This window comes from Amphibalanus amphitrite, unplaced genomic scaffold (assembly GCF_019059575.1).
Source record: "Amphibalanus amphitrite isolate SeventyFive unplaced genomic scaffold, NRLGWU_Aamphi_draft 001747F_arrow, whole genome shotgun sequence".
In the NCBI taxonomy this organism is placed as follows: domain Eukaryota; kingdom Metazoa; phylum Arthropoda; class Thecostraca; order Balanomorpha; family Balanidae; genus Amphibalanus; species Amphibalanus amphitrite.
In genome coordinates, this window is record NW_024883240.1 from 54,828 (window position 1) to 75,253 (window position 20,426).

General features: G+C 53.8%; 2 protein-coding genes across 5 annotated transcripts in view; one reads left to right on the top strand and one right to left on the bottom strand.

Moving 5' to 3' along the window:
- The first annotated feature begins 1,640 nt into the window (after positions 1-1,640).
- LOC122374960 lies at positions 1,641-9,615 on the top strand. Its single transcript, XM_043354064.1, has 3 exons — positions 1,641-1,810; positions 5,505-5,658; positions 9,440-9,615. The coding sequence occupies exons 1-3, from the start codon at positions 1,696-1,698 to the stop codon at positions 9,528-9,530; spliced, it is 360 nt and encodes a 119-aa protein (XP_043209999.1). The 5' UTR covers positions 1,641-1,695; the 3' UTR covers positions 9,531-9,615.
- A 191-nt stretch (positions 9,616-9,806) lies between these two features.
- Positions 9,807-20,426, bottom strand: part of LOC122374959 (eukaryotic elongation factor 2 kinase-like) — a 35,526-nt gene continuing 24,906 nt past the window's right edge. For 2 of the 4 annotated variants that reach the window (XM_043354060.1, XM_043354059.1), the window contains 12 exons: positions 19,932-20,104; positions 18,106-18,280; positions 17,167-17,342; positions 16,702-16,781; positions 16,007-16,161; positions 15,550-15,690; positions 14,556-14,693; positions 13,713-13,913; positions 13,190-13,309; positions 12,490-12,648; positions 11,955-12,118; positions 9,807-11,564 (listed from right to left, as the gene is read on the bottom strand). In XM_043354060.1, coding sequence (XP_043209995.1) covers positions 11,297-11,564; positions 11,955-12,118; positions 12,490-12,648; positions 13,190-13,309; positions 13,713-13,913; positions 14,556-14,693; positions 15,550-15,690; positions 16,007-16,161; positions 16,702-16,781; positions 17,167-17,342; positions 18,106-18,280; positions 19,932-20,104 — 1,950 coding nt within the window. In that variant the 3' untranslated portion in view covers positions 9,807-11,296. The remainder of the gene's footprint in view (positions 11,565-11,954; positions 12,119-12,489; positions 12,649-13,189; positions 13,310-13,712; positions 13,914-14,555; positions 14,694-15,549; positions 15,691-16,006; positions 16,162-16,701; positions 16,782-17,166; positions 17,343-18,105; positions 18,281-19,931; positions 20,105-20,426) is intronic. The other 2 variants (XM_043354062.1, XM_043354061.1) reach the window with 1 other exon arrangement.

Here is a 20,426-nt window from a genome sequence, read left to right on the forward strand (position 1 = left end):
CTGCTGCGACCCTTATCGGTCTCCGGATACAGAAGCCCTTGAGAACCGGCGCGGGCGGACCTTTCGGACGAGGTCTTGCCGAGGTGATGCGGGAGGTAGAGGACGGACCGTCCATAGCGCCGGTGAGCTATTCTCTAACTATCTCCCGGAGTCAGGGTGGCTGCAATTTTTTTTTCGCTGCCCTGGCTTAGCCGGACTGACAAAAATGTAAAAAATCAAAAAAAAAATCCCGAAATCCGAGGAGAAAAATAGGGGTAGCTCGTTTTTTTTTTTTGGTTCCTAAGACTGGACGTTTGAAATTCTCGCCGACTTGCCTGGCGGCGCAATGTTTGCCCCCCCCCTAAACTCAAATCCTAGATCCGCCACTGAGTTCAGCCCGCTCGGCCCCAGAGTAATCTCCATTATATAAATGGATTCACTGCTCGGGCTTAAATCGGGCTAACGCCAATCGTCGCTCAGCTAGGGCTAAACTACGGCTGTCCGGAGCTCGCAGAGCGGACATACCTCCGGCAGAGCATGGGCTTAAGTCGGCGTTTTTGTGTCATACTCATACGCCGACTTTAGCCCAAGCACTAGCCGACTTTAGCCCGACTAAAAATCTCGGGCAATCCGCACTTGAGCCTGCTTGGGCCCGGAACAAAATTGCTGGCTGGGGTCAGGTCAAATTAGGTCAAATTTCAAAGTTGATATTTTTGCATAAACTGGGTATCGATTCGATGCAGCTCGTCACGGGGAGTCGTCTAATGGTGGTTTTGTTTTGCTCTACGAGGTCTAGAATAGCCAAAAAATGAGTTTGAAAATTTGACGTCATCATTTTTTTTTAGTTTTTTTCGCAATAACTTGGCCAAAAAACGAGGCATCGATCTGAAATTTGATATGTAGATAGAAGACGGTAGGTACTATCACATATATTCCGGTTTTTTGAAACTCAAAAAAACGTTTTTGATTTTTTGGCTAATAGGTATCTATATCCAAAAAATGTTTTATCAAAACTCAAAAATTTCAAAATCCGAGATAGCAGTTTTGTAGCTCTGCTCTGTCAATTCTACACCTTTTATGTCTCATCATTTTTCTCTATCGTTAAAGCTGTAGGCCTGACAGCTCTTCTCGCGAAGGTCTTTTTTCGGTCGAAAATGGCAGAGCATGACGTCATTCTGACGTCATTTTTGGCGAACCTATCATAGCCTCTCGAAAAATGTTTTGTCACAATATGTAGAATTGATGCCCAGAGGGGTTCTCAAAGTTTGGTGGCGATATCTCCAGCCGTTTAGGAGATATCGACGGAAAAGGACAGGGGGGAGGGCGTTTCGCCCCCCCCCCTACGGGGCGCGGGTTAATTAATGTCTTGGAGGGTCATAGTGAGCAGCATTCAATCCGCTAGTTCATTACAATTCAATATGAGGTGCCTTTTTCGACTCCCAACCTCGAATGATCGGGAAATGTTGACGTAAAACTCGGCTGAAGGTCCTCCAAGGCCCCCCTGTGCCATTTCCACAACATTCGCATTTCGCTCCCTCCCCAGTCCCCAGAAGAGGCACCCCCTGCAGGTGTCGGCGAGCTGAGCTGAGGTCGTTAGGTCCGCCAGTCACTGTCACCGCTCCAAGTGTCAGCGGTGAGTTGGGAGGACAGCGGTCGGCGGTGACAGTGCCGCCTGGACGGCGATACGATACACTCCCAGTACACAGCCGGTCCCCAATGGCCGCCCGCCGCTGCTGTACCGGCCCCCTGCCGCTGCTGCTGCTGGGGCTGCTGCTCTGGGTACGGCTCTGCCACGGAGCAGCCTGGACTCGACCGGCCACCGTCCACCCCGGTACGCAGGACGCTCCGTCCCCACCTAGCTGTGCCTATTTGTTTGTTTGTTTGTTTCTGTTTTGTTGGGTTAGTTAGGCCCTTTCGGTCCAATGAGACCATTTCAGAGCCGGGAGGATGATGGATATAGGGGGAGACATTGGTCTTGGCAGGCACCCTTAAAGAGTCGCCGGGGCTGAGCCGGTCCGAATGGACAGGCCTACCAGCCCCCCCAAGCACTCTCTGCACCCGGCTACGGGGTGCGCTCCCTCGGGAGCAGCGGTGCCGCTCCAAGGGAGCAGCCCGCATGAGATAAAGGTGCCTGTCCAGCCCGGAGTGGGGGTTGCGGCGTGGAGGAGAAGGATTTCAGTATGCTGAGGATGGAAACGACGGAACGGAGGTGCTGTGCCTAGAGAGAGACGAGGTGAAATGTATGCCAACTGCACTCCACCCGTGCCGTTAGGGGTGTTCAGTCCCCTCCCTCCCTCTCCTCACTTGATGTTGTTTTTACTCTAGGTCAAACTAGGAAATAGGTAGGGGAAGGAGGGTGAATTGCGCCACCATAAGGAAAAACGCTAATTGTAAGAAAATCGCTTGAGATATAAGCATGCATTGGTGACCATTTCAAAGAGGAACTCATTGGCTACGATTTAAGAGCCTCCCGATCAATTAACCCTCGCACGACCAGGCCATTTCTCATAACACGAAAGACCAGGGGGGGGGGGTTGTTACGACCCCCCCCCTGGCGTTTCGAAACGGAAGGTCGTAGAGCTTAGCGGAAAAACCAACGGATTGCTCTCAACGAGATCTCGCGATTGGTGGTATATTTTTTGGTCCTAGGTCAACATTTGACCTACTTTTGACCGGTCAAAGGTCAAATTTTCGGAAAAATAGACTTTTTTCAACTTTCGGCGGCGATTGCGGCAAAACGGTGGGAGATATCGACTTGAAACCTTCACTATCGTGTTCCTTGATAAATTCTCTATCGTTTGGTATGTATTTCGTTTCCCTAGCTCTAAAAATGGCGCGTTGAGAGCGCCGGAAGTCGGCAAGGTCACAGTCGGCGGCAGAAATTCGAAAAATCAAAATTTAAATTTTTGAAATCTGATTGTATTTTTGGATTTGGGAGGTCCATTTGCTCCCTATAGAAGCTAATATTGCTGCATATTCCCATTGAGGTGACAAGAATTAGCAAAATAGTGGTTCGGGCGCTTTTCAAAAATAGTACCGGACGCTGTTCCTCTTGTGACGTCATAGCTCCGTGACCTGACCTGACCCGGTCAAATTTCTTATACCATACGATAGCCAATACTTGCCCCAACATGCATGGGAAGTTTCATCACGATCCATCAACCGATGTCCGTACCACCGGCAGGAAACCTCGGGCGTTGGCACTCAGTTTGTGAAAATCCGGCCGGAGGCTGTACCTCTTATGACGTCATAACTCCGTGACCTGACATGACCCGATCAATTTTTTTTTCGGCAAAAGATGCGCAAAGGTTGCCCCAGAGGGTATTGAAAATTTCAGCCCGCTACGACAAGCCGTTTAGCGTGCACTTCGAAAAAACCTCAGGGGGGGTTGATACAACCCCCCCTAGGCGTTCTAGGGTTAAGAATGTTTCGTTTGCTTCTGACAGCTGCTTTTTCAGAAACATGTAAAAGGGCGCATTTGCCAACAACTGCTGTAAATTGCGCCAGGGGGATGGCGCAATTAGAACCCAATTGCGCCCTATACTTTAACATGGCTAAGCGAATGAGACGGAATGCATACCCCCCGGCAGTCTAATGTCATTGCGGCTTACTTTAACATTCATAATATTATTCACGCTGGTTAACCCTCGCCCGTATTGGTGTTTTTCCAGCCGCGAACGTATAAGGGGGGGGGGGGGTCCGTTGGACCCCCCTTGCCGTTTCGACCCTAATGGAGCTAGAGCTTCGCGGAAAAACGAGCGTGTTGCCCGTGACGAGAGGAAGCCGATGATGCCTAATTTTAAGGTCCTAGGTCATTGGTTGACCTTGCAGGTCAGGTCAATGACCCGAAAGTCGAAAAATCGGGACCTGTTAGAACGTCGTAAAGTGTGGCTGCTATGGGGTTTTTCGGGGCGCTGATCACGAATATCATGTTAGTTTTGATCACAGATGATGTCTTTATGCATTTAGTCCAGGTCGGGTCAGGTCAGGTCAGGTCAACCAGTAGGGGTCCTGCCGGGTATTCCTAGTAGGTGTCAACCGTCTCTGACAGCTTCGTAACATGTTACGAAGGCACCAAAACTACTTCGTAAATGTTCATATGGTTGCTAAATTCGAATTCAGCTCCAAAAACTGGCCTAGAAACATGTAAAACTCGAAAAAGTGAACCGAGGTCACCAAAGGTCAATGACCTGACCTGACCTTCAGGTGACCTTGACACCCACCCTATGCATGGGGGCAACATCATATCACATGTTTGAACGCTTGAAACCACGAAAAGACTGCAAACGCGCGGCTAATGCGAGCCGACATACGCCGAATCGCGATTCCCGCCAAACATGGTCTCGAAAAGTAGGTCACAGGTCAAAGGTCATTGGGGTCAGGGTCATGAAATTTTCAGGGTAGGTGTAAAATTGATCAATGCGAGGGTACTGAAAGTTTCGTCGCGATCGGCCGCTTTTTACGCGAGTTATTCGCGAAAAACCATGGGGGGGGGTCCGTTCGACCCCCCCCCCCCCTATACGGGCGAGGGTTAAATAATAAATGTAGGTGTAAATCGCGATGTTTTTTTTTGCCCAGGTAGATAACTTTACATGTGTTTGTACGCTTGTAAAAGTGCAACGAAAACGTTTACTGTAACCGACTAGATATATGTGAACGTATGCGCCTATACTGTTATATTTCCAATCGTTTCTCTCAAAATTAATAATTTTTATTGTTTCGACAGTTTTATGACATCAGTTTTTACTTTTTTATCATAGCTGTCACCTCTCACGCCTGAGTCCATGTTGAAAATGTCGTATTTTGTCAATTACACAAGTTCGTAGCCTAAATGGCAGCTGCATTATAAGTTTGACGAGAGAAATAATTTGCGGACTGACGACAGCGGGTTGCTCCCCTGCCTGACATTAAACTCCTTCTTTATTGCAATCAGTTAATGATGCATTCATGCTGTCGTGATATACAATAGCTACACCGTTATTCTATTTGCGCCCCCTGGCGCAATTGCCATGGGCGCAATTAAAATTGAGGTACTTTTTAATAAAAGCGTGGAAGTTATCATAAAGATGTTGAAGGAAATTAACTGTTTTAGTGAAATATAATGAAAAAAGGGGTTTTCTTTTTAAATATTACTCTGAAAATCACACAAATATCACACATTTTTATAGCCAACGGTTCAAAACACTGCAAAAAAGCTAAGAAAACGCCGTAACATCTTTGATGGCGTAATGAGCCTTGCTGATTGGCTTCCTCGGGGAGCTTGGGCCATAAAAGGAACTATCCAGTGGGGAAAATAATGTTTTCGAACACAAAATTCAAAACATGCCATTGAATCCGTGGGAATGTTGGTGGGCGCAATTGGTTAGGAGGGCGCAATACACCCACTTTCCCCTACTACTTACATAGAATGACATATCGAGTGTCGAATGTCCCCGCTCTGCCTCAAAGTGCTCCGATAGGACTAGCCTAGTCCGTCTAGTCGCATTCATCCACCGGCGGTGACCCCCTCCCCCGCCCCTCGGCAGGCCGGGAGGGCGAGTGCTATGTCTCGGAGGACGATGTGGACGTACCTGGCGGGATCTACCTGAAGCCGGGTCAGGACTACTACCGCTCCCCGGCCGCCTGTGAGGTCTTCAAGTGCAGAGAGTCCTCCAGAGGTCTGGAGCTCAGCTTTTATTCGTGAGTCGCTGTGACATTCAACAGCTGCTCAGTTCGTATGGAGATATTGTTCATTGAACTTACTCAATCCTTTGTTTATTTACTCAATGCCGAGTATGTACGAACGGGTGACACCTTCCAATATGTAGTTGAACGGTCGTACGTACAGTGGGTCTATTTAAGATCTCCAGAGCCACCACGTGGCGCTACGGTCGGGGTAAGGCGAGTCCAAATCCCGAGGGAAGTGAGGTCACCGGTCATTGTGGGGGAAGGAGGGAGGGGGAGTGACGCGGTATCACGGCGCATGGGGCGTGCGTAGCGCCGGGAGTGGGCCGCCCAGGGCCGCCCGCCACTGCGCCGAGGCTGAGGGGAGGGGATGATGGTTGCGGGTGCGTTCACTCCGGTATGGTGGTATCCTGTTCATGTGGAACCGGCAAGAACGCGACTGAAGGGAATCATCATCTCAAACAAACGGGCAAGCGAGAGGCAGCGTCAGTTCCAGCCAAAATGTTGAACAATGATAATTGAAATCTAGGACGTATTCATAGCATGCAACTTTTCAGTCGATAGTTGCATGATGCTTTTCATGATGCATGAGGCTTTTCTAAACTGTTATTTGAGTTAGATATTTTTCATTTGGCACGTTCAGTTTTGGTGGGTTTTATCGGGTCGAAAAGATTCAGAAAAGAAAAAAAAAAGAAGAGTTGAAATGGCTCCAGACAAATGACCAAAAATATTTTCCTAAAAAATGAAACTTAGCTAAACGTTTATAAGCGATAATTTTGGCTTTTGGGGAGGATATTGGGGAAAGATATTGGGAAAAGATGTCATCGTGCTTAGCTGTGTTGCAGTAGAAGGAAAGGTTTTGGTTGTGTCTATATAAAACCAGCCCCGGGAGTGGGGCTCGAACTCACGACATCGCGTTCAGCTCACAGGTTACCCAACCTCAACGCTACGAGCACCTATCGCCCTGCGCAGCTTGCTCAGTGTTTCGGCTAAAGTTCGGCGAAAGTGTCTGACGTCTGTCAATGTCACGAGGCGAAACCCCAAGGTAAATTTCCGTCCCGGTAGCTCGGTCGGTAGAGCGTTGGACTCCATGTGCCATGTGGTGAAGGCACACGTCCCGGTTGCAAAAGTCCGGGTTCGAAACACGACGTGTGCTTGACGTTTTTTAGCCTCCTGACGGGTATGGTTGTGGTTGGTGGCAGGCCCAAGGCTATAAAACTCCGGCAGGCCGCTGCCAGGCGAAGTCAGTGAGGGGACCGGCCGTGCGCGGCTATGTGCGCACGTTAAAATTTGGACTCTAAGCCATAGACCATTTTCCCATAGACTAAACCTCAAAACCATAGTCTGCAATAGACCAGGAATTGCTTGATCGGAGGGTAGATGGCAGGGTCAACGCTTAACAAGCTCAGCTTAGCGGGGACTCTGTCCTTGTGATTCCTTCCATTCAAAAGGTTCGGGCCAAATTTATATTAACCCGCGCCCTGCTGGGGGTCCTGGATTTCCACGCCCTGCTGGGGGGGGGGGGGGTGTTTGAACACCCCCCCTTCTAACTCGGCTCCTGGGCCACGTAGCGATACGCGGAAGGCGGCGTTCGAAAGGGCGTCAAAAATAATGAGGAAATCACTTCGGTCAATTTTTTGGTCAGGTCAAAGGTCAGGTCACCAGAGGTCATTGAATGCAAAATTTCGCCGATTTCCAGGTCGAATGTCGAAAATTTCCAAGAAGCCAACGCATAACTCGGGAACCAATAGAGGTACAGCGCCGCGGAAAAGCGCATTCGATAGCCCTATTAACGCCCTTTCTGAGTAATTCTCTCAGATTTGATCTAACGTCAACGGTTTTGCCTGCAGGGGGCAAAAACTGCAAAAATAGCCGATTTTTTCGGAAACAGTTTTTCTGCAATAACTTTTGACCCAAGCCTTGTACGAGCTTACTTTTACCGGCATCGTGTTCCTCTCGTCAAGACGCATCGAATGAACTATAACTTGACCTTGAAAGGTCAACTTGAAAATTTGACCTCAGGTCAAGGTCATGACCTGACCGGGAAGGGTCATGTTGCATATCAGTCGATCCGTATCGTCGAGCTGAACACATCTATGGCGTTTTCATCGCTCTAGCATGCCTCTATCAAAAGTTATTTGCGAAAAACTGTTAGATACCATTCGTGACCTAAGATGACCTCAGGGCATAAACAGGGGTCACACTCACGGACACCATTTTCATGTTCAGTGTGTCTAAACCACTTGTAATTCAGTGTTTGGGAGTGTTTATAATGTCTTTCGTCCAAAAGAGGCGCATTTCAATTTTCTCCCATTGACTTATAATGGGGAGGTCGCAAAATTGACCTGACCTTAGGTCATCGATATCAAAATTCTGAGATATACATTTTGTACATGCTATTGCTCTTAGCAATCGCTGAAAGTTTCAAAGCGATCGGTCACTCGGTGTGGCTATGACAGACATTGAAACTTTTTATGAGGTGAGGTCACTTCAAGTGACCTGGTGACCTGACCTTGAATGACCTTGGTCTGAAATTTTCACAACATGTGTAGAATTGATGTATAATAAGGTGTACCAAAAACGGCGGCGCTCCGCGCCGCCCTTTTTGAGATATTCGCGAAAAACCACAAGGGGGGTGTTCAAACACCCCCCCAGCAGGGCGCGGGTTAAAAAAGGGGGGGCGAACCAGGTTGGGCCGAGTTGAACCAGGCTGGACCGGGGTCATACATGCAATCATGGTCAGACAAAACAGAAGTTAATTTCGGGTCAATTATTTTTATTATCTGATCTTATTGTTTTTAAGCTTACACGTCTAATAACTTTTAGCTTTTTTAACTCGAGACTTCATGCACAGAAATGTGGCGTTCGTCCACTTTTCCTCGTCGTCTCTTAGCGACTTGATTTCATGTGGCGGCGGAACGGGGGGGGGCATCGGGGCACCGTGCCCCCGTTTGATTTTGGCATTTTTGGCATTTTAACATTAGCCCTATGGGCGTTGCATGGAAAGAATGGGACCAAAAGTCGGCAGTGCCCCCACTTCATTAAAGGTGTTCCACCGCCACTGCTTGATTTGACCCTAAAGGCGTCTTACCAGCAAAAAAAAAATCACCTGCGTTATACCTAAATATTTGCCCAAGGGACGCCAGCCGGTCAAAAAAAAAAAACTGGCGAACGAATACGTTGTGCTTGAATTATATTCAATGAAAATTTCAGGAGACATGAATAATATTAATCCTAATAGCTAGGCGCTCGGAGCATTCGCTAGCATTCCATTGCCAGCTGCATTATCAACGCCACATTTGCATTACTCTGGGTGCATCATAAGTAACAGTAGGTGAACCGGCCACCGCAAAACCATGCCTCATTATCCTTTCCTTCCAAGCTGCCAAGCTAACCGGCCGCCCGGCCCACCACCGCGATATGGAACAACACTGGAGTGCGCCATTTGCCTACGGCAGTGCCCCACCGCGCCGGCCGCCGGGGCTGTTTGACAGGTCACCCGCACCGTGATCTCGCCACGCGCCCCGCCTTCCCCCCCCCCCCCGCCCAACTCCCTATCGGGCCCAGCTCGGTAGTGACCTCTCCTTGAATTTGACATGGACTCGACTAAGGCTCAACGCCATCTAGTTACGTCTGGAGATCCTAATAAGATCCACTGTACGTACCCATGACAGCAGGCAGTGTTTCCTGCTATGCATTGGTGAGGCCATCCGAGACCGACGTTGAGAAAAAAGGTAGCAACTTAATTTGGTTGGTAGCATTGGAAACAAATTAAGTGTTTTCTGTGCTATTTCAGGTGCGGTGTGCTCATCCCTTCCGAGGGGTGTACGCTGGTATCCAATGATACCGTCAACTACCCGCACTGCTGCCCCGAGATCCGGTGCTAGCTCAGCTCCGAGATCGGCGCTGGGTATGGACTGTCGTGTGGGATGTCCGTCTTGACACCAAGAGTGGTCAATACACGAGTTCGGAGGCGTCTCGATAGTGTTTGGGACCAACCGGCCACACCAATACTCACGGTCGTGGTGGAAATGAATGGCGCGCGATCTGGCGAGTGTTTGTCGCTATTCTCGATTTCCCGTTCCCCCGAGAACACACATTAGGCCACTCCAGGCTACATCACGACTCCCGCTCCACGACTCCACCCCAGCAGACACAGCAGCTACACTTGAGATGTCTTTATTTTTCAGCGCGCGTGGCGCCGGCGTCCACCGTGCGCCGAGCAGCGCGGACCACTGTGCGCCGGGGGACCGCCCCGCGGCCCGGGGGTCGTCCCACCCGGCACAGTACACACATGGAGAGCACACAGTTCACACACAGTTCACACACAGCCCGGGGCGACTGCGTAAGTCGCCGGTACACCAGGGTCGCACTGACCCCGCCGACACCACACAAGCCGGGCGTCCCGGCACACCGCACAACACTGCCGACGTAGATCTGAGGTTACTGCATGTACTGGGTTAGTCGCCTGTGTGCACTGGGTCCGGCCCGCCGCACAGGGCCATTCGTCGTCGTTACTTTGTACACGTCAAATCCGCCACGGCGGGTAACTCGCGCACTGCCGGCGACCTCCTCATACTACAGGTAGCGCCCATATCGTAACGTTTTAGCATTAGTAACGTGCTGCGAGCTGATACAAATCATTAATAGCGCAAAACACCAATCCCCGAGCGTAAGTCGCCAAGCGTCGGACCCAGAAGCCCCCGGTTAGCCGCTGTGGGCCGGCGGTGGGCACCGTATGGTCCGGTTTTCCATATCTACAGCGTACAGCCCAGACGGAAACTACTCGAACCCTGCACCTCTATCACACTCGGCGCGACCGGCCGCCGTCAGTTACACACAGACGGAGAGCGATATACCGGGGCGGCACTGCTCGTGCCGACACGTCCGGCCTCACACCATAGAATTGTAATATCTACTCTCTGATCACCATATACAGTCTCTGACACCACACACACACACCATAGAACAGCAGTCTCTGACACTATAGACAGTCTCTGGCTCCACATACTACCATAGACAGCAGTCTCTGACACTATACAGTCTGTAGCACTATAGACAGCAGTCTCTGACCAACACAGCCACCTAAATAACATCTCAGTCCCCGCACACGCAGACAGACCCCGGCCGTCCAGCCGCTCACCACTACACCGTACGTCGGCGGCCCGGCCCGGCTGGTCGTTGAACTTTTTTTGTACATTTTACACTGACAGTCTGACCTGAGGGGCGGCGGTCAGTCGAACACAGCAATATCACGGCAGGGCGAGGCGGCGGCCCGGCGCGACTACAACGGCGTGCCGCCGCCGCCGAGCGCCCGAACTATGTACACAGCCCTGTGGAACACATAAACACCACACCACACACACACACCGTCACACGGGGGCAGCGGGAGCGGGGCGGACCGCTGGAACCCGGCGGCCGGTCAGAGGCATAGCTACACATCTGTACACACCGAGAAACAGGAACGACTGCAGGAGGACGACGTGGGACGTCCACCGCTCCTGAGCGACGACTCTCCCGCTCTCTCCCCTACTCTTCATCCTCCCCCTGTACCAGCGCCCAGCACTCCCCACTTCTCTCTCCCCTATTCCTCTCCCTCTCCCTCGCCGTCTTCCCCTGTACCAGCGCCCAGCACTCTCCACTTCTCTCTTCCCTACTCCTCTCCCTCTCCCTCGCCGTCTCCCTCGGCTAGCGCCCAGCACTCCTCGGCCTCCATGAAGTAGCGGTTGGCGGCGCGCCCCTTCATGGCCGCCGAGGCCTTCTCGGCGGCGCTGTTGAACACCTCGGCGGCGCGCGAGTAGTCGGGCTCGAGGCGCGGCCCGCCGGCCTTCAGCATCTCGGCGCAGCGTCCCATCAGCAGGTAGGTGGGGTCCTCGGCCACGGCGCTCTCGTCCACATCTGTGTCCGCCGCCAGAGCGTACCTGTGGTAGACAGAGGCACAGGTATATCAGTCACAGGGCCGCCAGCGAGTACCTGTGGTAGACAGAGGGACAAATATATCAGTCACAGAGCTGCGCAAAGTACCTGTGGTAGACAGAGGCACATGGATATCAGTCACAGAGCCGCCAGGGCGTACCTGTGGTAGGCAGACATACAGATAGGAGATACAGGAACCACAGTCATAGTACTTGTGATACACACAGATAGACACAGACAGAGAAATTGCAATACCCAACAATAGACAGTAAGGCAGCACAGGCATTCTGCAGCGCTGCCCAGATGGCTCTATTCTAGTCTCCCTCTCCATAAGTTCTGTCCCCTCGCTCGGCCCACACGTGAACCACTCCTGACCCGTGCAGTGGGACGCTCACCAGTGGACTGCCTTGTTCCAGTCGATGTCCTTCTCGCCGGCCGGCAGGTAGGTGCCCAGCTCGTAGCTGCGCGCCAGATCCACCATGGCGGCCCGGTCGCCGGCCTGCGCGGCCCGCTCCAGCAGCGAGATACCGCGCCGCCGAGTCTCCGCGCTGTCCTCCAACTGGGGGCACGGGCGAGCCGGGTCAACGGCAGGTCTGGGTGGCGGTGGTGATGGAACAATAGTAGAACAATGACACCAGAACTAGAACAAATCGTATTGACGGAACTGAGGGTACTGAAATAACGTTCCGAGGGAGCGGAACCATCGACAAACATTTCCAGACATCGAAAAGTAAGAAAAATTCCATCTTGACATAAGACTCTATAAAACAGCCACCATCCTGTGCTGTATTCTCCACAAATATCCCACCACGCTGCCAGTTGGCGTGGACCTGCATGTCAGTCAGAGAGCAGGCCCTCCTCCCCCGTACCCGTACGGCCCACCCCGTCCCGTACCACCCGTCCCTGTAACTGTACCCCGTCCGCCCGTACCTGCACGTCCGAGAGGAGGTCGTGTGGCCGCCCCAGGCAGATGTCGGCCAGTGTGATGATGGCCTCGCGGACGCCGCAGTCGACCGCCCGCTCCAGGTGGAACATGCCCGCAGAGCGGTCGTACGCCGCCGTCTTGTCCTCGCCCAGGAAACGACCCACCTGTGAGCGGCAGAGAGGGAGAGGGGAAGAGTCAGAGAACGTTACCGACCAAAAGACGGGGCACAATACACTGGGTGCGGAAATTTTCGATCAACAGAGGAGATGGCGATAGATCTTTGATGGTGATGGTGTTGAATGAAGGAGCGATATACACGTAACACACAAAGCACAGGTTTTGAGTGAGATACCTTACCACATATTTACTACGTTTCCATGGCACAAGTTATGCCGATTTTGCAAAATGATTTTTCTCCTTATCATTTAGACATTTAAAATTGTAAATGTAGGAATAGGTGCTAGCTAAAGCGATATATACGCCTTTTTTTTGCATAAGGTGAATAGTATCCGAGAAAAAACTCGCGTGAAATTTTGATAAATCGATTTAGAAGTGTCATGGAAACGTATTGATCGTCCGATTATTGGGTAGCTTAGGTAAACGCTACACCTGCTCCCACCACAGGATATTCTTCATCTTTATACCAGCGGGCCAGAGTCAACGGTCCTCTAGTCCGCAACCCGAGCGACCCGGCCGTACTCTCACCTCGTGATACTTGGCCAGGTCGAAGTGGATCTGTCCGAGGATGGAGGGCGCCTCCGCCGTGGAGATGCGGCACACCTCGGCCTCGATGTTGGACGGCCGCTGCTTGTTACTGATCACCTCCTGAGAGAACAGGCGGGGACACACAGTGGTAAGACGATAAGTCAGTGATCAGTGGACACTGCACACCGCTTCGCTTATTCGTGTGTAGAGCAGATTTGTAGGAGGAAAATGCTCAGAAAACGCTAAGCGCATAGGTAATGGATGAACCAAAGTTTGACAGAAACTGAAGATTGATAACAGGAACGCAGCACAATTAAATTCATACGATACAGCTTCCTCACAATAAAGCCAACTACGCCAATACATGAGCATGTGACGCCGAGCCCCAGCGCCTGACCATCGCTCCCCCACCGGCGAACCGATGACGGGCTGTGCCCTACCTCCCCCGGCGGACCTAGACAGTGTACCGTCTGTACCCTCCCCTGTACCTGGAAGAGGGCCCTCTGGGCCCGTCTCTCTGTACCTGAAAGAGGGCCCTCTCGGCCTCTCTGCCGCCGCCGCCCTGGCTCAGCAGCGGGTGACTGCGGCCGCTCGGGTGCAGCGAGGGCACCGTGTGCGGGGGCCGCTCCGGCAGCGAGGGCGACGAACAGAGGCCGTCCCCGCTGCTGCCGGGACTGGAGCCGGCGGCCGGCCGGGGGCAGGACCACTCAGGGCAGGAGCAGGACTGGAGGAGGGAAGCGGGAGGACAGGGGTAAGTCACAATGTGGAAGGATCGGGAAAACAGGGGGAGGGACAGGCCAGGGGTCAGTTGAAAAGGATAAAGCTGAACATCAGATGATAGGTCGACAGGTTGGATCAGAAGGCACGACACGAGTTACGAACAGCTAGGGGTGCAAGGACACGTAGGATAGAAGTGACAGCGCGTATCGAAGGCCACCCAAGTTACAGGTCACATGACAGTTAATGGTAAGTGCTGGGTCAACTGACTGCGTCATCAAGAGGTGGCAGCTCTAAGTCCTTACGCGCGGAGTCGGAGCCTATCAGACTCCGTTAGGCCGCCCTGCAGCGCCATCTAACGGGTAGTCCTCACCTGGAACCTTACACAGTCGCTGGCGAAGGGTCTGTCGTTCTCACCTGGAACCTTACACAGTCGTTGCCGAGGGGTCTGTCGCTCTCACCTGGAACCGCAGACATTCGCTGGCGAAGGGTGGCGAAGGGTCTGTCGTTCTCACCTGAAATGGAACCTTACACAGTCGCTGGCGAGGGGTCTGTCGCTCTCACCTGGAGCCGCAGACAGTCGGCGAGGGGTCTGTCGTTCTCACCTGGAACCTTACACAGTCGTTGGCGAGGGGTCTGTCGCTCTCACCTGGAACCGGAGGCAGTCGTTGGCGTCCGTGGAGCCCGTCGAGCTCTCGCTGATGAAGCGGGTCCGCTTGGCGATGAAGGCCGAGTCGCGCGCGGAGTCTGACAGCTCGTTATAAAACTGCGGCGGGGACGACGCCTCCTGGGAACAGGAAAACGAGGGGGCGGTCACCGCGCGCTCATAGAACAGGAGGTTGCTCACGGCTCAGTTCACGGCAGCGCAGTCTGGGAGCCCGGGTCACGGCACAGTCGGGCGAAGCGCAGAGAGCCGATGGGAGGCAGCGTCTACCTACATTTATGGACAGCTCTGACGATACTATGGGAAGACAAAGATCTTGTTTTTCAGTCCTGTCAAACTTCAAAAGGGAAGGAAATTTTCAAATTATTATTAGTTTCTTAAGCAAGCATGACACTCTGGTCGGAGCTATCAGCCTAGGACGAAATGACGCTAATTAACAATCGTACCAGCCAACGGGAACACATGGCAGCCGGTATTCTCATCCCCCCCAAAAAAAAAAACGCCAGCAAACTTTCAAAGTCCTCACCCAGTCATCCACTCGCCACATCTCCCAACCCACCATACTGCTTCCCTCGCTCCCTACCTACTCCACTGACAGAGACAGTGGCGGATTCACCAGCGGACTGGTGACCTCATCCCCACTCCAGTGGTGCCCCTCTCCCTCCCTCCCTCCAGTGGTGACCCTCTCTCTCCCCCCCCCCAGCCCAGTGCCTCACCAGCGGACTGGTGACCTCGTCGCCGCTCCAGTGGAGACCCCCTCCCTCCCTCCCTCCAGTGGAGACCCCCACTCTCCCAGTCCAGTCGGCGGACTCACCAGCGGACTGGTGACCTCGTCGCCGCTCCAGTGGAGACCCCCCTCCCTCCCTCCCTCCAGTGGAGACCCCCACTCTCCCAGTCCAGTCGGCGGACTCACCAGCGGACTGGTGACCTCGTCGCTCCCTCCCCCTATTTTGACCTCCCTCCCCTTCCTCCGACTCACCAGCGGACTGGTGACCTCGTCGCCGCTCCAGTGGCCCGAACTGGACGAGCGGCGCCGCATGTACTCGTGCAGGTCGAACTCGTGCTCCCGCGGCGAGGCGCACACCTCCTCCAGACCCCGCGACAGCGTCTTACTGCGTTGCTGGGGAGAAGATAGAGGTGTAACGGAGGTCAGATGGAGATAACGGACGTTAAATGGAGATGCAACTATCAGCTGTGCATGAAGGAAGACAAACAAATATAATGAAAATGCTCGTAACTCTGACTCTCTGTCTGTCCGTCTGTATCTCTCTCTGTGATCTCTCTCAGAGAGAGATCTCAGAGAGATCTCTCGTCTGTGACCCTCTGTATCTCTCTTCCTCCCTTGTCCTGCAGTTTGATCTGTGTGGAGAGCTCCCGACTCTCTGTTTATCTCTGTCTCTCTGTCTGTCTGTCTGTCGTCTGTCTGCTCCCCTTACCTGCAGTTTGATCTGTGTGGAGAGCTCCTTGCTCTCGGTCGGCGCCAGGTCGAAGGCGGTCAGGTTCAGCGAGTGACAGATGGTGTTACAGACGTGAGAGTGGAAGAACAGCGCCATTCCGCGCGTGCCCAGGTTGCCGTCTCCGTAACTCTCTCCTGTACAGGTGGGCAGAGGGCGAGGGGAGGTCAAAAGGTCTCCGTAACTCTCAAATGCAGAGGGGCAAAGCGGACGGGTTATCGGGAGCTAGAGGGAAACGCTCAAACATTTCGCCAGCAAGACACCAAACAATGTTACAAAACGATTGGATTCCCTGGTACTCATAATGAGGGGTAGGCGAATAGCGAAGGTGACCATATTAACCTTCACGACGAATAATCCTGCAATCTAGGACTCGCCTTTCTTGCACTTCAATACACATCAACATACACTGAAGTTAGCAATTCAAAATGTTACAAAGCCCTTTCGCTGAATCAACAACCAATGACGAACTCTATCCTGTTTCTCAGTCTAACTAGAACCCCCTCACCCCCCCCCCCCATCCTCACCGTCGGCGGTGTGGATCTGCGGGTCCGTGTGGAGGTCCCCCCCCTCCCACCTTATCGGGTGTAGCCTGGCGACTCACCATCTGCTGTGTGGATCTGCGGGTCTGTGTAGAGGTCACCCCCGCCCCCATCGGGTGTACCCTGGCGACTCACCGTCGGCGGTGTGGATCTGCGGATCCGTGTAGAGGTCGCCCACTCCTTGGATATCCACGACCACCAGCTCGTGACCCGACCTGGCGGCACAGGTCACAGTACACAGGTCAGGTAAGACCACAGGTCAGGTGACAAGTCAGAGGTCATGTCACAGACCAAATGGCAGGTCACAGAGCAGGTCACAAAGTGTCAGATAGACCGCTCGGGGGCAGAGGCACAAACGTTTGGTCAAGTTAGACCAGCGGGACAGCCATCATTTACCAGCAAGCACAATGACTGAGTGTCCGCCTTCCCAAATCCTCTCCCAACTGTCATGACAGACACGGTATGTTATAGCGCGCACAGCCTCCTCCCTCACTGGTCCCTCCCCACCCTCCCGTCCCAGCTCACCATTCCCTCACTAGTCCCTCCCCAGCCAGTACGGGACAGACTCTGCGCCCGCCAGCGGCTCGTCCCGGTCCTCACCGCTCGAAGGTGAAGTGGCTGAAGGCCTGCGGTGTCAGTCGCAGGTTCTCGTCGCGCACAAAGCCCGAGTTGGAGTTGTACTTGACGTAGCTGCCGTCGATAAAGTGCTCGAAGTGGTAGAGCGGCTTGTCCGGGCGCTCCGTCATCTCCACCACACACATCTGCATTATGTCCACCTGTGGACGGACAGTAGTGTTAGTCCACACACCTGCATTACGTCCACCTTTGGGGGAGCAGTGGACACTCAACTCACATCTGACAGAGGCGGGACGATGTTCACCTACGGAGGGACAGCAGCGTGTGTGACATGGAGGACGACAGAACGCAGCGACACTGACAACCGCGCACACCCTACACGTTTTTGGGCGGGTTGTGCCGGTTTTACTCCCCTCCCCGTACCTTTTTGGGCGGGTTGTGCCGGCTGTGTCCCGCCCTCTAACCCACCTTTTTGGACGGGTTGTGTCGGTTATACTCCCCCCCGTACCTTTTTGGGCGGGTTGTGCCGGTTGTACTCCCCCCGTACCTTTTTGGGCGGGTTGTGCCGGTTATACTCCCCCCGTACCTTTTTGGGCGGGTTGTTCCGGTTGTACTCCCCCCGTACCTTTTTGGGCGGGTTGTGCCGGCTGTACTCCCCCCGTACCTTTTTGGGCGGGTTGTGCCGGTTGTACTCCCCCCCCCCGTACCTTTTTGGGCGGGTTGTGCCGGTTGTTGTCCTCCCCTCCCCCGTACCTTTTTGGGCGGGTTGTACCGGCTGTACTCCCCCCGTACCTTTTTGGGCGGGTTGTGCCGGTTGTACCCCCCCCCCCCCCGTACCTTTTTGGACGGGTTGTGCCGGCTGTACTCTCCTGTACCTTTTTGGGCGGGTTGTGCCGGTTATACTCCCCTCCCCCCCGTACCTTTTTGGGCGGGTTGTGCCGGTTGTACCCCCCCCCCCCGTACCTTTTTGGGCGGGTTGTGCCGGTTGTACTCCTCGCTCCACAGCTTGGCCTCCATCTGCAGCTTGACGTCGTCGAAGTAGGTGCGCCGGTCCACCGGTACCATGTACGCCTTGGCCACGTAGTTGTTACTCTCGCGGTGCCACGACGAGTGGTGGCAAAAGTTGCTCAGCTTCTTCCTGTTTGAGCAAAGGGTTGGCCGTGTTTAGACGGACGGAAAGGCAGGGTAAGGAGGTGAAAGCGACTGCGCGGTAACGCCGATAAAAAAAGGAAGCATTTGTGTTCACTCGCACCCCTTTATTCTACAGAAGCTTATCAGTTCTCTCGTTAGTCAAACATGCCCAACCAAAGTCGGATTCCCTTTCAATACAGACCCACAAACTAACAGCGACAGCCCAGTCAGCCCGGTAACAGCCGTGGAGGAGGGGTGACGCACGTGACGGTATGTTATCAAATACTGTCCAAGAACAACATGCAGACGGAAGGGTTGGCGGCGTCCCATGGTAGGTCTAGCCTCGGACGGCCGACCCAGTGGGCGCCTGCCGGCGAGGACCGTGTCAGACACCCCGGCAACAGGGGAGGGTTGGCGGCGGCCGGGGGTAGGTCTGTCTAGCCCCGGACGACCGGCCGCCGGGGGTACTCCGTCAGACACCCCGGTAACAGGGGCAGAGTTGGAGGCGGCCGGGGGTAGGTCTGCCTAACCCCGGACGGCCGACCCAGTGGCCGCCAGCCGCCGGGGTACTCTGCTAGACGCCCGGCAATAGTCAGCGGCGACCGGCGCAGGACGCCTAACTTACTGAAGACATGCGGATTGTGGAACCGTTGCGAGATCTACCAGCCATTCACTAATCCCGTCCCTGGCATTCACTCCGTGCTGGACAGGATCACATCATCTAAGTCGGACCGCTACACGGGTGTTATCGTCTGCATCTAAGCACCAAAACAGCCGAAAAACGGTGTGGGGCCTCAGAAAGAGGCAGGCTGACTGACGAATGCTAAAAGCAGACCCTTAGAGTCTGACGACTGAATAATTCAGCTCGGCGTCTGAGACTGAGCCCCGGCATGACAATTTTATTCTAAGCCATTTCATAGCTCACGCCATTGCTGTAGTGGCTGTAGTGTCGATGGCGAGTAGCGACCCGGGCCCAGGAGCATTCCCAAAAGAATAGAGATCGCCGGCATGGGGCCGAGCTGGAACTGCGCCTAAACTGAAGTCACCCAATACAGCTCTGTTGTTAGCTAAGTGATGCCCATCTGGGCATCTACCAGACACATATAGACATTTGTATTGTAACTACGCACAATCGGTGCCTGGAATAGTAAGTCGGCGGTAGGCATTTTTCCAGCGACTTTCCCAGACAGATATTATCCGCTGTCAGCGATCATACACGACAGCGCAGATCACGAACTACCTCGGACTGCACACAGACAGCCGGCGTTTCCCTATTACCCCCAGACAGCTGACAGCTCTCCCTCCCCTCCCGCACTCCGCCCCCGCCGTAACGCCTGTCGTGACCTACGTGACTGGCCTGTCCGACCCTGTGAGCCCGGCTAACCTTCAGCGAACCCTTCCCCATCCCCACCGGGGCCTGAGTGGAGACTCACGGGGCGTGAGTGGGGCAGTACTGTCCCAGCCCATTCCTCGTCCCGCCCCGGCCCATTTCGCTCCATTCCGCCTCCACGCCCCGTGCCGTCCCATTCCGCTCCATTCCGCCTCCTCGCCCCGTCCCGGCCCATTCCGCTCCATTTCGTCTCCTCGCCCCGTGCCGGCCCATTCCGCTCCATTCCGCCTCCCCGCCCGTTCCGTCCCGTCCGCCCAGCACTACTCACGCTCGGAAGCAGCGGCGCATGGCTCCGGCGTTGAAGTGTTCGGGCTCCATTTTGATGGAGACCTCGTCGGTGACCCAGGTGCCCGTGAGCGCCTTGTAGCGGTAGCGCGTGGCCTTCTCCGTCTTCAGGCCCTCCACGTCAAAGTTCTCCCACGAGTCGCCCAGACTGTTGGCCTGTAAAAGGCAAGAAAAGGGCTGTTAGATGCGGGGTGTTAGACGGTGGCTGGGCTCGGTCCGAGACAGTTGGAAGGGAGTAATACGGTTAAGGCGGCTGTGGAAATCCGTTGATATGTGAAAGTTCTCGCTAACAAAACGGTGTCAGTGAAGTCCATAGCGTTGAGGGATTCTTCCGAAAGGGGCAATGGATAAATGGGGGAGAATGGCTGCTGTCACCTTGTCACGGCTACTGTCGGAGAACCGCCTCTATTTTCGGTTTAGGGTGATCGCGTGGTTGGTCTTTGAACAGCGATAATGTGTCGCTCATATCACTCAGATG

Excerpts from the sequence above, each read along its gene's own strand:
- LOC122374960 (XM_043354064.1), top strand. The coding sequence starts at position 1,696 with ATGGCCGCCCGCCGCTGCTGTACCGGCCCCCTGCCGCTGCTGCTGCTG. Across the intron at positions 1,811-5,504 it reads ACCGGCCACCGTCCACCCCG|GCCGGGAGGGCGAGTGCTAT; the intron begins GTACGCAGGACG and ends GCCCCTCGGCAG. Across the intron at positions 5,659-9,439 it reads CTGGAGCTCAGCTTTTATTC|GTGCGGTGTGCTCATCCCTT; the intron begins GTGAGTCGCTGT and ends GTGCTATTTCAG.